This window comes from Annulohypoxylon maeteangense, assembly GCF_022496945.1.
Source record: "Annulohypoxylon maeteangense strain CBS 123835 unplaced genomic scaffold GGS22scaffold_11, whole genome shotgun sequence".
In the NCBI taxonomy this organism is placed as follows: Eukaryota; Fungi; Ascomycota; class Sordariomycetes; order Xylariales; family Hypoxylaceae; genus Annulohypoxylon; species Annulohypoxylon maeteangense.
This window is the reverse complement of record NW_025953258.1, coordinates 660,668-675,264: the sequence shown is the minus strand read 5'-3', so window position 1 is coordinate 675,264 and position 14,597 is coordinate 660,668. Positions and strand designations below refer to the sequence as shown.

The following is a 14,597-nucleotide window of genomic DNA, read 5'->3' as shown; positions in this document are numbered from 1 at the left end:
GGCCGGGTCTGGCCGTTAAGACCCACATTGTTCCGAATGCTACCGATTGGCCAGTGCCAAAATTTCTCTTTGGTGTGCGATTTAAATTGATTAGATTGGAATCACATGACTTCGCGACAACTTAATTCGCGTCAAACGCGCTGCTAACTTCTCATCCGAAAGTTTCCCGCTTCTTCTTTCGTCCGAAATATACCGATCATAGGTAATGATCACAAAGCTATGGCTCCCACGTCCCATGGAATAGCCGGACCGAATGGCCGTGAGACTTTTGCAAATGGCTCTCTAAATGGTAACAGCAATGGCCCACCACCGTCCACTCTGGCAGCTCAATTAGTAGAAAACATCTCGGCTTCGACGCGTTCCTCTCGGCCGGATGAGACAGCCGAGCTAAAGAGATTCTTCGGAATCATCGAGGAGGTTAAGAATCAACCCGATATATTGAAAACTCCAAAAGAACGAATGGAGCACAACCATATGTTGATTTATGTATATACTCGAGTCGTTCTGGAGACTTTAAGGTGGGATGACCCCTTTGCCGACAGGATTCAGCTACGCGCAGATGCGTCAAGAGCTGTCGACTTTCTCAAAATCACTATTAGAGAGACTCCGGATGTCCTTTCTGCTAAATCCGAACCGGGCTTGTTCCTCTTTAGGGGGGATGAACCTCTTTGGTTATGGATCTTTCCAAAAGTCCTGAAGATGCTTGGCAGTGGTTATTGCACTGACCTGAGAGATGAGATCGACCTATTTTTTCGTGATGTACTGCTTATAGCATCCCGTACGGGAAGCCAGTGGTCGCTTTTACCACAGTTTCTTGCATATTTTAGATCAAGCTTTAACGGTATGTGTGTGATCGTTATCTCTTCGTGAGATGGATATTCAGCTGACGAATTACGAAGCTATAATTAACTACTTCAAAGAGCTAAAGTCTCCTTCTGCAAACCGAGATGTTCCTGTTCAATTACAGCTGCCTCCAGATTGGTTCCTAGCGTCGATCGCCGATGGTGAGCTAAAGCCACTTCTACAGCAATGCACATACGATATAGCATTAGCATCGCATGCTCTGCACCATGCGTCTGGTCTCTTGTCGATCATGGCAATGCCTTTGCTGCATCACTCTTCGGAATTTGACATCGTGTCCTCTTTCCAAGAGTACATTCCATGGCTTTTTGATGCGTACTTTCACCTCCACGAAACCCAGGTTCAATGGCGGTCCACGTTGCCTGGTATCCTGCCTCTATTCTTAGAGAACAGCTTGCAATTTCTTGACGTACTTGAAGCTGCAAGCAGCGTTGATTCCTGTGTCGAGCAAAAAGTGTCAACTTCATTGGTCCTCCTCTGCATGGAAATGTCGACTCAATCTTTAGGGGTTCTCATAGCCGATGGGCAAGGGAACTCGGACTACAAATTACTTTGCCTATCTCTGGCTAGAGTGGCTAAGTCTTGCCTACACTCAAAACCAATCTCACGCCTCGTCACGTCGCAACTGATCCCCGCGTTAGAGAAACCGATCATAGGTAGTGAAGCTCATATAGCCGAGACCGATTTTTGGGTAAGTATTGCGCTCACACGAGAGAGGGACTACTACTAACGTGGGATTAGAGATGTCTAGAGCTTCTCCGAAAAGTTGTCACTGATCCTGTGCCTACGTCATTAGGTGCCGAGATACGGCCTGACAAGTTTTCGGACGAAGGCCTTCGCCAGCAGGTCAATAGGCTGAATATGGAACCTAATGACGTTACAGACGCAGAACGACAATCAAAACGCAGGAAGGTGTCGGCCAATCTGTCGTCGCTTCGGACAGTAACCACGCAGCTTCACCACCTCTTAGGGACGGATCCTGGAACGAATTTTGTTGATTTGAAAGCTGTATTAGAGTACGTGGATCAATTGTCAGACATCGAGTTTTTGATAGTTACTCACAATGACAGAAATAAATTCCAGAAACTTCCCGAAGCTGAAGTGTGTCGAATTATTAGCCTTCTCGGGTACGTCTGCTGTGCTGCGGATGACACTCTTTCGATTCATGGTAAAGAGGATGATGGAACCATGTGGCTCGACTGCCGGCATTGTCAGACTCAGAGCCCAAATCACGCACCACTCTGCCTAGACCTTGTGGCGAAACGAGCAATTCAAGAGATATTCGCTTCCCTGGTTCAATTACCTGTCTTTCTTGAATCGCGAAAGCCACGTGTAACTGCGATGACTGCTATAAGACGCATTGCAAAACATTGTATCGACTCCGAATTCCTGGACATAGAGGTTTCTGTGATTGCACAGTGGTGCTTAAAGTCACTTCAGAGTTCCGTCAGAGAGCTCCGCATTGCTTCTGGGTGAGTTGGCTTCGAGAACACACCAATAACTTAATACATCTAACGAATTTATAGACGTACCGTCGCAACGTTCTTATCTGGACAGAATCAGTCGGGCGCTACTTCAAAGATCGTGCAAAAAAATCGAGCGAATGTTCTTAGCATACTTCGTTCACTCTCAGAGCAAGCCTTACCTCAGCTAACGGAGACCTGTATCTTAGCTTGGTCTCATGTCGGAAGGTAAGTTTAGACCCCTGATATCATAGACAAGCATTTGCTGAGAATTTATGTTAGTGTTATATTTGATGACCAGTTGAATCTGGTACTGGTAAAACTTGTTGAATATCTTGGCTCTGAAAGTATAATCACGTCAGCGGCTGCGTTTGCCGAGGTACGAATGTCTACTTGCCATTTTTTCCCCTACTCTACCTACTCTACCTACTTTACCCAGAATGCTCACGCCATGTAGATAGTGAAACTTGCCCGCTCTCGAGGCATGACCACACGGCAGTTTTTTGAACCATTTTGGAGATTTTTAGCATTCTCGGCAACAAAGGACCTTACTTCTCGACCGAAGCTGACTCGATTACTGGCAGAGTTGCTAGATATGACTATTGCGGAATTGCTGCTTTACTTGCAAAAATATGCCTTGCCCTGGCTTGTACTCACGAAAAAACGAGATGTCATTCAGAGAATCGCCGAAGCTAGAAACGAGGAAGAAATATGGCGTCCTTGCCTCGACGAGAGTAATCTAGGCCCAATATTAGCTCTTCTGCTAACTCAGGACGCCCCTGATATTCAGCAATATTGTATGGACTTGCTGGGAAATATCTCTCCTCATCTTAACCAATCAGGGGGTCTTCTAGAACTATTGCGAATAGAGCCTATCGGGACTACCTTGGAGCTTCTGAAAGCAGCAGGCGATGCTGATGAAGACCGCAAAACCCATGTAAGTGAATGACGCAACATTCTTTATCTTCAACAGGATTCTGATTTTTTTCTTCGTTAGATTTTTGGTGTGCTGAATAAGGTAGCAAGCTTAATGTTGAAAGGAAGTGGGGAATTAAAATCGAAAAAGGTTCACGCATCAGGCCCCTTTCTACAGAGGTACGCTCTAGCCCTAATGGCTGGGCTAACCCAAGCTATCAACGACGTATCAAATAGGACCCCATCACAGGAGCGTAAACGCCACATAAAAGCCATGGAGGAGATGATTCGGATAGGGAAACACTATATTCGTATTGCCCGACCGCAGGTAAGGTTATCGGCTTGACGCTATGTTCAATGCATGCTGATTTTGCCGTAGATTTCCGCTTGTCTTCAGGCGGCCATGTTATACGATGATCTTCGCTCTGCGGCTTTTTCATGTTGGGCTACCATGCTCCTTTACCTAGAGGATGTCGAAGCTCTCATCGAAACGACGTTTTTCCTTATCAGCCATTATTGGTCTTCGTTTGATGAAGAAACGCAGAAACGTTCCCGAGATTTGATCGAATCTCTGTTAGAAAAGGAGGGTTCTTTCTTGGAAGCAACTATAAGCAAGCTACCGTCTTTCAGCCACATTAATTATCTATCCGATATAGAAGGGAAACTCAGCAAACTTCGTCAGCCCGTCGATAGCAGAACAGCGTTCTCTTTGCTGGCAGAAAGAATAAGTCATGAAAACGACGGAGTTGTCCTGCTTGCTTTGAGGGAGCTTGCATCCTATTTGCAGAGACAGCAAGAATACCTACAAGCATCTGCCGTAAGCGAACAGCCCGACTCGGTTGTATCTACTCTCGCTCGCTCACTTCTTGATTGCTCGTCGAGATTTAACGGCATTCATGGTGAAATTAGCGACCTCTGTATTCAATGTTTAGGTTTAGTGGGCTGTCTCGATCCAAACCGCGTAGAGACGGTTCGCGCCGAAAGACAGATGGTCGTCAAAAGCAACTTCGAGCATTCGGAAGAGACTACTGACTTTGTGGTCTATTTACTAGAGGAGGTGCTTGTCAAGTCGTTCCTCTCTGCAACTGATACGAAGCTACAAGGCTTCCTCTCATATGCTATGCAAGAGCTTCTTGAAAGGGCCGACATCAAGGTTGCGGTGCAAATGGAGGGGTCAAAAGATGCAGCCCCTATCTATCGAAAATGGCTCTCGATGTCCGTGACTGCTCGGGAGGTGCTAATACCTTTTCTGACTTCAAGATACGTTGTCCAACCAATGGCGCCACAGCAGACGGAATACCCAATCTTCAGGCCTGGTAAAACGAGATATGCCAACTGGATGCGGAGCTTTACTCTCGACCTTATGCGTAAACCGCAAGCTCCATTTGCCGAACTCATTTTTGAGCCTCTATGCCGAGTTATTCGGATCAAAGATCTGTCCACTGTGGAATTTCTTTTTCCATACGTAACTCTTCACATCGTGGTCGGTGAAGATACTACGAAAGAGCAGCGCTTAAATGTGCTAAATGAATTGCTCAATGTGCTCCGGCATGAAGTGCCAGATAATTCAAGTTACGAAGAGAGGGAAAACCAAAAATTGTATTGTGAGGTAAAGTACAACTATCTTCTTTTAATGCACTTCGTACTGACCATAACAGGCTGTGTTTCGATTCATTGACTATGCCATGCGCTGGCTGCAGCTGAAGAGGGCCGGGGGTAACCTTGGTCCTCGGGACGTGGCGGCAATGGAGATGCTGCAAGGCTTGCTTGACTCTATCCCTGCTGAATTAATTTCGCAACGAGCTGTTGACTGTAAAGCTTACGCGCGAGCCTTATTTCATCTCGAGCGACACATTCGTCAAGTAGATGAAGAGAAGACAGGCACTGAGGAGAGAGACCGACTACTTCAAAGACTCCAAGACATATATACCCAAATAGATGAGCCGGATGGACTGGAGGGTATATCTGCACACCTACATGTACTCGACGTCAATCAACAGGTTCTGAGTCACCGAAAAGCCGGGCGATGGGCAGCAGCACAGACTTGGTATGAGATCAAGTTGGCGGAGGATCCTGATAATGTCGAAATTCAGATCGATCTTCTGACCTGTCTCAAGGAATCGGGACAACACGGTTCGTACTTATCCGCTTACGTGCTCGTATGGAGTGCTAACAGATGTTATAGACGTTCTCTTAAACTATGTCGAAGGTATCGAGAAGCATACTGGTGTCGCGACAATTAATCGGATAGTTCCCTATGCTGTCGAAGCTTCTTGGGCGACAGGAAGATGGCGGACCATGGAAAAATTCATTACGAAGTATCAGGGAGACCGGACAGAAAACTTCAACGTTTCCATTGCACAAGCTCTCCTTTACTTGAGAAAGGGTTGGACCAAAGCCTTCGTCGATGAAATGAGAATTTTGAGAGACAGAGTCAACGCCTCTATGAACTTCTCAATTACGTCGTCTTTGCAAGCTTGCCACGAGCCGATGTTAAAATGCCACGTATTAACCGATCTGGAATTGATTGCTGGTATTAACAACGATGGTAATCAACACCCCCAAGAGGTTTTAAAGACACTCAATAGACGCCTTGAAGTTCTCGGATCGTATGTCAACGATAAGCAGTTCGTGTTAAGCATACGGCGCGCAGCCATGGAGCTGATGCGGTAAGTTATCTAATCTCACATCAGCCACCAAAAAACTAATTCAATTAGACCAAGATTTGGTGATTTTGATATATCGGCCCTTTGGCTGTCTAGTGCTCGACTAGCAAGAAAGACGAATTCTACGCATCAATCATTCAATGCGGTACTCCATGCCTCTCAGCTTGGCGACGATTCCGCGACCATCGAAAATGCCCGGTTACTATGGAAAGAAGGACATAACAGAAAGGCTATACAAACCCTCAAAAGCGCCATCGACAGCAAAGCATTCACGAGCCAGAGCTTTATGGAACACGAGTCATCCGAGAAGAATCTTGAATCACAGCAGAATATGTTGACTGCGCGTGCTCAATTGCTTCTCGCAAAATGGCTTGATAGTGCAGGCCAGACGCATGCAACCGCACTACGAGAGCATTACCGGAGTGTCCCAAAAAACTACGGCACGTGGGAAAAGGGCCACTATTATCTCGGCCGACATTATAAAAAAGTACTCGAATCCGAAAGAACGTTAAAGCCGGACGACCAGAGCGACGAATACCTGACTGGGGAGACGGCTAAACTCGTGATCGAGAACTACATGAGATCATTAAACTACGGAGTCAAATACCTCTATCAGACCCTTCCCAGAGTCTTGACTCTCTGGCTTGAGCTTGGTGCCCAAGTCAACAAAGCACCAGAAGGCAAAATTTCGCTTTCGAAAGAGCTTCATCATCGTCGTAAGATACAGCTTGAATCACTGCACAAATACCTCAACAAATGCATTTTTCGACTACCTGCGTATATTTTCTACACGGCCCTACCTCAACTTGTGGCTCGTATCGCGCATCCTAACATGGAGGTCTTCATGCTACTCGAGGAAATCATATTCAGAGTTGTCGAAGCCCATCCGCGACAGGCTTTATGGAGCTTATTTGCCGCCACGACTTCTCGACAAACTAATCCAGAACGGAGAGCACGTGGCCATCGGATGATGCAGAAGATCAGAGATAGGAGTAAGAAGGTAGAAAGTGGATCGATGGAATTGAAGACCCTACTGCGCATGGGTGAGAAGCTGGCAGAGCAGCTCCTCCTTGCTTGCAATAACGGGGATTTCCAGAGCAATAGAACGACAACAGCAAGCATCACCCGAGATCTGAATTTTAACCACAAATGCACGCCATGTCCCCTTGTCGTCCCAATCGAGATCTGTCTTACAGCCACGCTCCCTACTCTCACGGACAACGTCAAGAAGCACAAAGCGTTTTCTCGAGATGTCATCCTAGTCCAGTCATTTTTGGACCATGTTTTAGTGCTGGGCTCCCTAGCTAAGCCTCGAAAGCTTACGGCTCGCGGATCCAACGGAGTGAACTACGGCCTCTTGATCAAACCAAAGGACGATCTCCGCACAGATCAACGTCTTATGGAGTTTAACGGGATGATCAACCGATCATTGAAACGAGATGCCGAGTCTAGTAGGAGACAGCTTTACATTAAAACTTATGCTGTCACGCCGCTGAACGAGGAGTGCGGTATCATCGAGTGGGTTGACGGACTTAAAACACTCCGGGATATTCTACTTAATATCTATCGATCTCGCGGGATTGTGCCTAATTATCAACATCTCGCACAGATGATGAAGGATGCCGCCTCGGGAGACAAGAATACTGCGATCTTCTCGGAAAGGGTAATCGGGATGTTCCCACCAGTGCTACCTAATTGGTTCATTGCGCAATTCCCGAACCCTTCGGCCTGGTTCGCAGCCCGACTTAGGTATACGAGATCGTGTGCTGTCATGTCAATGGTTGGTACGATCTTGGGGCTTGGTGATCGCCACGGCGAGAACGTGCTTCTCGAAGAAGGCAATGGCGGCGTTTTTCATGTGGATTTCAACTGCCTCTTCGACAAGGGCCTCACATTCGCGCAACCCGAGCGAGTACCATTCCGCTTAACTCACAACATGGTAGCAGCTATGGGTATCTACGGATATGAAGGACCATTCAGACAATGCTCGGAGTTAACATTGAGCATTTTGAGGCAGCAAGAGGAAACACTAATGACGATTCTAGAAGCGTTCATCTACGACCCGACACTGGACCTACAACGAGACAAGCGTAAGAAGAATGAAGTAGTCAAGCTCAATCCACAGAGCGTTGTGGATAGTATCAAGAGGAAGGTACGGGGTTTGCTACCAGACGAAAGCATCCCACTGGGAGTTGAAGGACAAGTGGAAGAACTGATCAAACAGGCGGTCAACCCAAAGAACCTGACGGCTATGTATATTGGATGGTGTCCTTTTCTCTGAAGGAACAGAGTGGCGTTAGGGAGTCACTGGAAATGGATCATTCATATGGTTATGTCTACTTGTTTGGATGTTCGAGTAAATAGTTCATACTTTGTCTCGAGTACGATGTTATGATGACTTACTATTTTGACACGGGCTATTTTCTTCAAAAACGAATTTAAAAACGCATATACATAACCGTCTTGAGGGTGGGATATGTGTTCAGAGTACTAACTAGGGGAGAGAGACAGGCAAACAAGAAGAAAATTTTGATATGCATGAAAATCGAGTTTTTTTCAGGTAGGCGATCGTCTCTTTCCAGGCAGAATTCAGGGGTGTGCGAATGGCGCAGTACTCCAGGGCTGTACTGTATGGTATGGTATGGTCCAATAGGCTAGTACGATAGTGGACGGCAAGTACGTTAGGTGTCCAGCTGATTTTTTAGCGAGTTAACCTCCACTATGCACTACGACTGCCGCCTAAATTAGGCACTACCTACCTGTAATATTAGCGTTAGCAGTTGCTAGGTTGACAGTTGGAGTGTACGCGCTCCCACGCGTTTCAATTTTCAACCCCTCGACTTCTTCTCCAATTATTTCACCTCGACTCTTACGACCCTCTTCTTCCATCTTTTCTCGACATCTAAACTTCTCTTCTCCCGTCTCCCTCGCATTCTTTCTTCCCTTTTTCCACTCGAATTTAATGATTTACATCTGAATTATCATTAAAAATTCCTGAAGAAATATTTCATCAAGTTCGCTTGGGTAACATATCACAATTTCCCTAGCAGCTTTGATTGAATCGTTTCTAAACTACCTAGCCGATTCCGTCTCGCAGTGTACTGCTAAAAAAAGGGATTGCCATCTCACCACCTAATTCTTTGTCACCTTCCCTAACCTAAACATCATCTCAACTTTCCAAATCTCACAAACATTCGCGCGTCTATTTTCGAAATAGTCTCGTAGTCAGCATGTCTTATCGAATTGGTAGGTTTTTACTCTCACCGTCATTCCCTCCCAGCCTTCTCGAACATGACATGTCACATCCTACAGTGCAACTTTCATCGTCACTGTTGTCGCACAGATCTTCTATCCAATCTCCTAGGCAGCAATGACTAACCATATTTTTAGAGCTCGCTTCCAGCGCCCGTGCTGGTTGCCAAGATACTCAATGCAAAGCTGAGCAGGCGAAGATTCCCAAAGGTGATCTTCGCTTCGGCAGTTGGGTTGAGATGCAAGACCATGGCTCGTTCAAATGGCGACACTGGTATGATATTATCACTCTAAATAATCATGAGAATCGCTTCGCTAACTAATTCGTAGGGGCTGCGTCTCTGGATTATCTATCAGCAACCTCCAGGAAGCTATTAGTGATGGCAATGGCGGTTTTCAGTGGGACATGATTGATGGCTACGATGAATTGGAGTAAATACTTCCAGATCATACCATATTCTTTATTTCTACTAACATATCGCCCATAGATCTCATCCTGATATCCAGGAGAAGATTCGACGTGTCATCACTCAAGGCCACATTGATCCCGATGATTTTAAGGGTGTAAGTTATCATCACGTCTATCTCGTGAAGCTTCAGCTGATTATCAACAGGACCCCGAATTCAACAAGCCTGGCCAAAAGGCTATTCGTGGGCGCGCCAAAAAGGCAAAGAAGAACGTAGATGAGGTAAGTACATTTTGGAGTTTTTGTTTTATCTAGTGCTCACGTCTTCCCACAGGACGAAGAGGGTGAAGGCTCTCCTAAGGCTCCCAAGAAGAAGTCTGCCAAGCGTGGTCGCAAGAAGGGCGAGGACAACGATGAGGATGAAGAAGATGTTAAGCCCGCCAAGAAAAAGGCCAAGGGCAGTCGCAAGGCCGCATCGCCCCCAGACGAGGAAGATGAGGAAGAGGCGGAAGAGCCAGAGGTCCAGGCCGCCCCGGCCAAAGCCCCTGCCAAATCATCGGCTAAGGCTTCCGCTAAGAACACCTCTAAGACTACTGCCAAGACTGCTGCTAAAGCCTCTACTAAGAAGGCTGCAAGCAAGAAGGTAGCCGAGGTTCCTGCCGACGATATCGAGGCTGGCAGCGACGACGAGGAACAGGTAGAGGAAGAAGCTGCTCCTTCGAAAGCCAAGGCTAAGGCGAAGCCAAAGGCTAAGAGCGCCCCTAAGGCGAAGGCTAAGGCCGCTAAGGTCGCCGCGGCTGATGAAGACGAGGAAGACGAGGAACCCGCTCCGAAGCCAGCTCCTAAGGCAAAGGGCCGTAAAGCTAAAGCTAAGGTCGTCGAACCCGAAGAACCAGAGGAAGCTAAAGATGAGGAGGGAGAGGAAGAGGAAGTAGAAGCTCCCGTCGCCCCTAAGCGTGGACGCACTCGAGGCCGCCCCAAGAAGGCGTAAATCACTAGCTCCCATTCGACGATATGACGATTATCGACAAAAATTGAGTAGAAACGATGAGGTTTGTAGGTTTTCGTTAGCTTTATTCCGGTTCAGCGCGAGAGGCTGTTGTCCCGACTAGCTCATTGAAAACCTTCATATCCATCATCTACTCTCACATCGGAAACCGCGGAAGTCTTCTGGTTAAGGGACTTCGGCAACGATTACATGTGCTTTTTTCATTTAGCAGGTTTATGAGTCTGCACGGAAATATTGAGGAATATTGAGATGAGAGAGTTTTCCTTTTCTCGCTTCTCTCGCTTTTATGGTATCCGTAATCTCAGAAGATGGTGGAGTGCGCAGATGGGAGTTTTTGCTGCGAGAGATACCAATTGATGCTTTACATGCTTGCTGTTACGTCAAGATTGGTATCTGATCTGTACCTACATAGTTGCACTTCGCGATGAATACAGAACATGACACGGCCGTGCTATCGGGATTCGAGAATCGTGATCTTGTGAACTCACCCCTGAATAGACATTTGGCGCTAATTGTTGCTCTATTACCTCACTACTGCATATAGCTATTATGCGCATATATCATTACGTAATTTGGTGATGTAATATACCTGTTCTATGCATGTACCTATGTAAGCATTGTATCATAGTGGATCCCTAATCCCGTCCAAGATCGATCGATAGCTGACAACTCACAACTTACAACTCGCAACTAAACAGCGGGTATCTTAGCTAGACGACCAGACGAACCGCGATGTCCGAGATCATTTAACACGATATTTTCGGTCAAATCACCATCCGATAGCGTTGAGATACCTCAGCGCATCTACCAAAGATGCATATACCGGTGCAGACGCTGTCAATCGCGGTACTGCTAGCTCTACCAGCAGCCGTGCGCGCCGTCTTCAAGGACGAAGTCGGCCACATCGACTACCACCACGAGCTCCTCGGCGTGCCCCAACGCGAAACCACATTCTTCCACCGCCCTAGACCGCAAGAGAAAGCGAGCTTACTATACACCCTCAGCGACCTAGGCGTCCTCGGCGCCGTCAACCCGGGCAATGGCGCCGTCGTGTGGCGGCAGCTGCTAAGCAATAATATCACGAACGGAGGAGGCCATCTCCGAGCCGGAGAGGACGAGACGTGGCTTGCTAGCGCGCTAGGCAGCTCTGTGCATGCCTGGGACGCTATCAGCGGACGTAATGTGTGGACGTTGGATTTCGGGGGCGAGGTTAAGGACTTGGAGGTCATGGAGATGACGGCGAATAACCACAAGGATGTTCTAGCACTACACCAAGAAGACGGTGCAACTGTCACGCGGAGAATAGATGGGACGGAGGGACGCGTGGTTTGGGAGTTCAGGGAGGTCACGGGCGATGTGCCCCTGCAGGTCAGCACGAATCTCGAGAAGGTGTTTGTTGTTACTCTACACGGATCGCTGCTCTCGTATAACCTAAAGGTGCTTGTCCTGGATACCTTGACTGGGAAGAAACTCGACGAGATCGTTATCGGCACGAAAGGCGAGGTGCAGAAGCCGGAAGACGTGCAGTTCGTCGGCGCCAATTCCGCTGCCCCGGTTGTTGCTTGGACGGACAATACCCTGACGAAGCTCAAGGTCAATGTTCTTGGGTCTAAGAACAGGCAGGAATTTCCTCTTATACCTGATGCTGTGGGCGTGGAGGTTCATGCCCCGCATACGACGCGCTCGTCGCCGCATTTCCTCGTGCATACCCGCACTGCGAAGGGGAGTAAGGCGGATGTGTTCCACGTCGATCTTAAGAGTAATGCTATTACTAAGGCTTACGACTTGCCGTTGCTTGAGGGGGGAAGCGCTTTCTCTACTAGTTCGTCTGATGCGAATGTCTACTTTACTCGGGTTACTGCCGATGAGGTTATCGTCACCTCATCTGTTTCTCACGGCATCTTAGGCCGTTGGCCTTTGAAATCTACGGCGGAGAAGCTTATTGCTGTGCATTGTGTCTCTGAGGTTATTAAGAAGGCGGAGGATAACTACGCTGTGAGATCAGTTGTTGTCACGGATGCCGATGATTGGTCTCAGATCGTCAATGGTGATGTATCCTGGACTCGACCTGAAGGTTTGAGTGGCGCTGTTGCTGCTACGTGGGCGGAGATTCCCGAGTCGGAAGATTTAGCGAAGACTTTGGAAGCTGAGGCGCACACCGACCCCTGGTCTGCTTTTGTTCACCGGTTGACTCGTCATATCGACGAATTGCAGTACTTGCCCGCGTTCTTGCAGACTATTCCCCAACGGCTTTTCGCTAGCATTCTCGGCTCGGAGACTTCCGCGTTTAGTGGTACACTTTCGCGCGACAGCTTTGGGTTCAACAAGCTTGTTGTTCTAGCGACGAAGCGTGGTAAGCTGTATGGTCTTGATGCTGGAAACCATGGACGGATTGTCTGGTCCAAGTCGGCGAACGAAACGCCTGGGAGCAAGCCTTGGGATGTCAAGGCTATCTATGCCGATGATGCAAAGGGACTTGTCACCGTCCGCGGTGCTCAGGGCGAATTCATCATTGTCAAGTCGGATACTGGGAAGACTATTGAGTCGTTACCAGTTGGCTTATTCCCATCGGTTGAGAGTGCTGTTCTAGTGGATAGCGATGCTGGTCCTTGGCTGTTGCCTATCGGCGAAGGTGGAAAGATTGCTGAGGTGCAGAGTTCGTTCGCCCCTAAGGAGACTGTTGTTACGAGAACAAGTGATGGTGGAATCAGAGGTGTGAAGTTTGTCTCGAAGGGCGAGCTAGCTGTCGAGGTCCCAACATGGATTTTCACACCCCCTACTGGACAGAAAATTGTCGAAGTGGCGAGTCGTTCTGAACACGACCCGATTGCATCGATTGGCCGAGTGCTAGGAGATCGTACTGTCAAATACAAGTACTTGAACCCGAACACTCTTGTAGTTGCCGCAATTGACGAACAGGCAACTTCGCTTACGGTCTACCTCCTAGATACAGTATCCGGACAAGTCCTAACCTCATCAACATACGAAGGCGTCGACCCAACGAAAGACATCACCTGCGCCGTAGCCGAGAACTGGTTCCTCTGCTCGTTCTTCGGCCAATACAAACTCCGCGACGCGCAACCACAGCAACTTAAAGGCTACCAAATCGTCGTATCCGACCTCTACGAATCAGACGAAGCCAACAACCGCGGGCCCCTCGGCGACGCAGTTAACTTCTCGTCCCTAGACCCGGTCGATACACCCACAGGCCCATACCTCCCCTCCGTCGTATCCAAGACATTTATCCTATCCAGCCCCATCACCTCTCTCGCCGTAACCAAAACCCGCCAGGGCATCACGAGCAGACAGCTCCTAGCCTACCTCCCCGAATCCCGCTCCATCGTCGGCATCCCCCGCCTCGCCCTCGAGCCCCGCCGTCCCGTAGGCCGCGACCCAACACCCGCGGAAATGGAAGAGGGGTTGTCGAAGTACTTCCCCGCCATTGAACTTAACCCACAGATGCAGATTACACACCAGAGAGAAGTGCTAGGTGTAAAGGAAATTATCACCACGCCTGCGGCTCTGGAGAGCACGTGCTTGGTTTTTGCCTACGGCGTGGATGTGTTTGGGACTAGGGTCGCGCCGAGTCTCGCTTTCGATGTCTTAGGGAAGGGGTTTAATAAGCTGGCGTTGCTGGGCACGGTGGTGGCGCTTGTGTTGGGGGTTGGGGGGTTGAGGGGTTTGGTAAGTGATCTTCTAGAGAAATAAGAGGGGATTATGCTAACGTTTCATTAATCACAGGTTCGCAAGAAGCAGATCGATGCAAGGTGGAAGATGTAAATCACCGTCGCGATTATGATAGGGTTAAATATCGAGCGGGGGTAAATAGGTACCTACCAGTTAGATTTCGCCTAGGAATCGGAAAAGGGGTATGAGAAATAGATAGCAGGGGAAGGAGATATGACTGGGAATAGGGATAACGAGGTCGTAATGTATACTATTTTTTCATAGGAGGTAGTAGGTATTTGAGGGTCAATCGGTTGAGGTTGGCTCGTAGATGGGTATCGAATCCATGTTTCGTATT

At 48.1% G+C, this 14,597-nt stretch overlaps 3 protein-coding genes across 3 annotated transcripts; all 3 read left to right on the top strand.

Moving 5' to 3' along the window:
- Nucleotides 1-219: 219 nt before the first annotated feature.
- Nucleotides 220-8,186, top strand: GGS22DRAFT_189824 (phosphatidyl inositol 3-kinase; the record flags this gene model as incomplete). The annotated part of the gene is made up of 12 exons (XM_047964909.1): nucleotides 220-841; nucleotides 900-1,552; nucleotides 1,603-1,877; nucleotides 1,932-2,333; nucleotides 2,388-2,552; nucleotides 2,607-2,703; nucleotides 2,782-3,261; nucleotides 3,322-3,567; nucleotides 3,619-4,848; nucleotides 4,898-5,372; nucleotides 5,425-5,908; nucleotides 5,957-8,186. The coding sequence occupies 12 exons, from the start codon at nucleotides 220-222 to the stop codon at nucleotides 8,184-8,186; spliced, it is 7,359 nt and encodes a 2,452-aa protein (XP_047817687.1).
- An 828-nt stretch (nucleotides 8,187-9,014) lies between these two features.
- GGS22DRAFT_26649 (uncharacterized protein) lies at nucleotides 9,015-10,745 on the top strand. Its single transcript, XM_047966646.1, has 6 exons — nucleotides 9,015-9,151; nucleotides 9,296-9,431; nucleotides 9,488-9,589; nucleotides 9,646-9,721; nucleotides 9,772-9,846; nucleotides 9,899-10,745. Exons 1-6 carry the CDS (start codon nucleotides 9,136-9,138, stop codon nucleotides 10,553-10,555), a joined length of 1,062 nt encoding a protein of 353 aa, XP_047817686.1. The 5' UTR covers nucleotides 9,015-9,135; the 3' UTR covers nucleotides 10,556-10,745.
- Nucleotides 10,746-11,242: 497 nt separating this feature from the next.
- GGS22DRAFT_26635 (DUF1620-domain-containing protein) lies at nucleotides 11,243-14,481 on the top strand. Its single transcript, XM_047966644.1, has 2 exons — nucleotides 11,243-14,257; nucleotides 14,315-14,481. The coding sequence occupies exons 1-2, from the start codon at nucleotides 11,387-11,389 to the stop codon at nucleotides 14,351-14,353; spliced, it is 2,910 nt and encodes a 969-aa protein (XP_047817685.1). The 5' UTR covers nucleotides 11,243-11,386; the 3' UTR covers nucleotides 14,354-14,481.
- Nucleotides 14,482-14,597: the final 116 nt, after the last annotated feature.

Coding starts and splice junctions, on each gene's coding strand:
- GGS22DRAFT_26649 (XM_047966646.1), top strand. Junction 9,432..9,487: donor TCGTTCAAATGGCGACACTG/GTATGATATTAT, acceptor ACTAATTCGTAG/GGGCTGCGTCTCTGGATTAT. Junction 9,722..9,771: donor ATCCCGATGATTTTAAGGGT/GTAAGTTATCAT, acceptor GATTATCAACAG/GACCCCGAATTCAACAAGCC.
- GGS22DRAFT_26635 (XM_047966644.1), top strand. CDS start 11,387: ATGCATATACCGGTGCAGACGCTGTCAATCGCGGTACTGCTAGCTCTA. Junction 14,258..14,314: donor TTGGGGGGTTGAGGGGTTTG/GTAAGTGATCTT, acceptor CATTAATCACAG/GTTCGCAAGAAGCAGATCGA.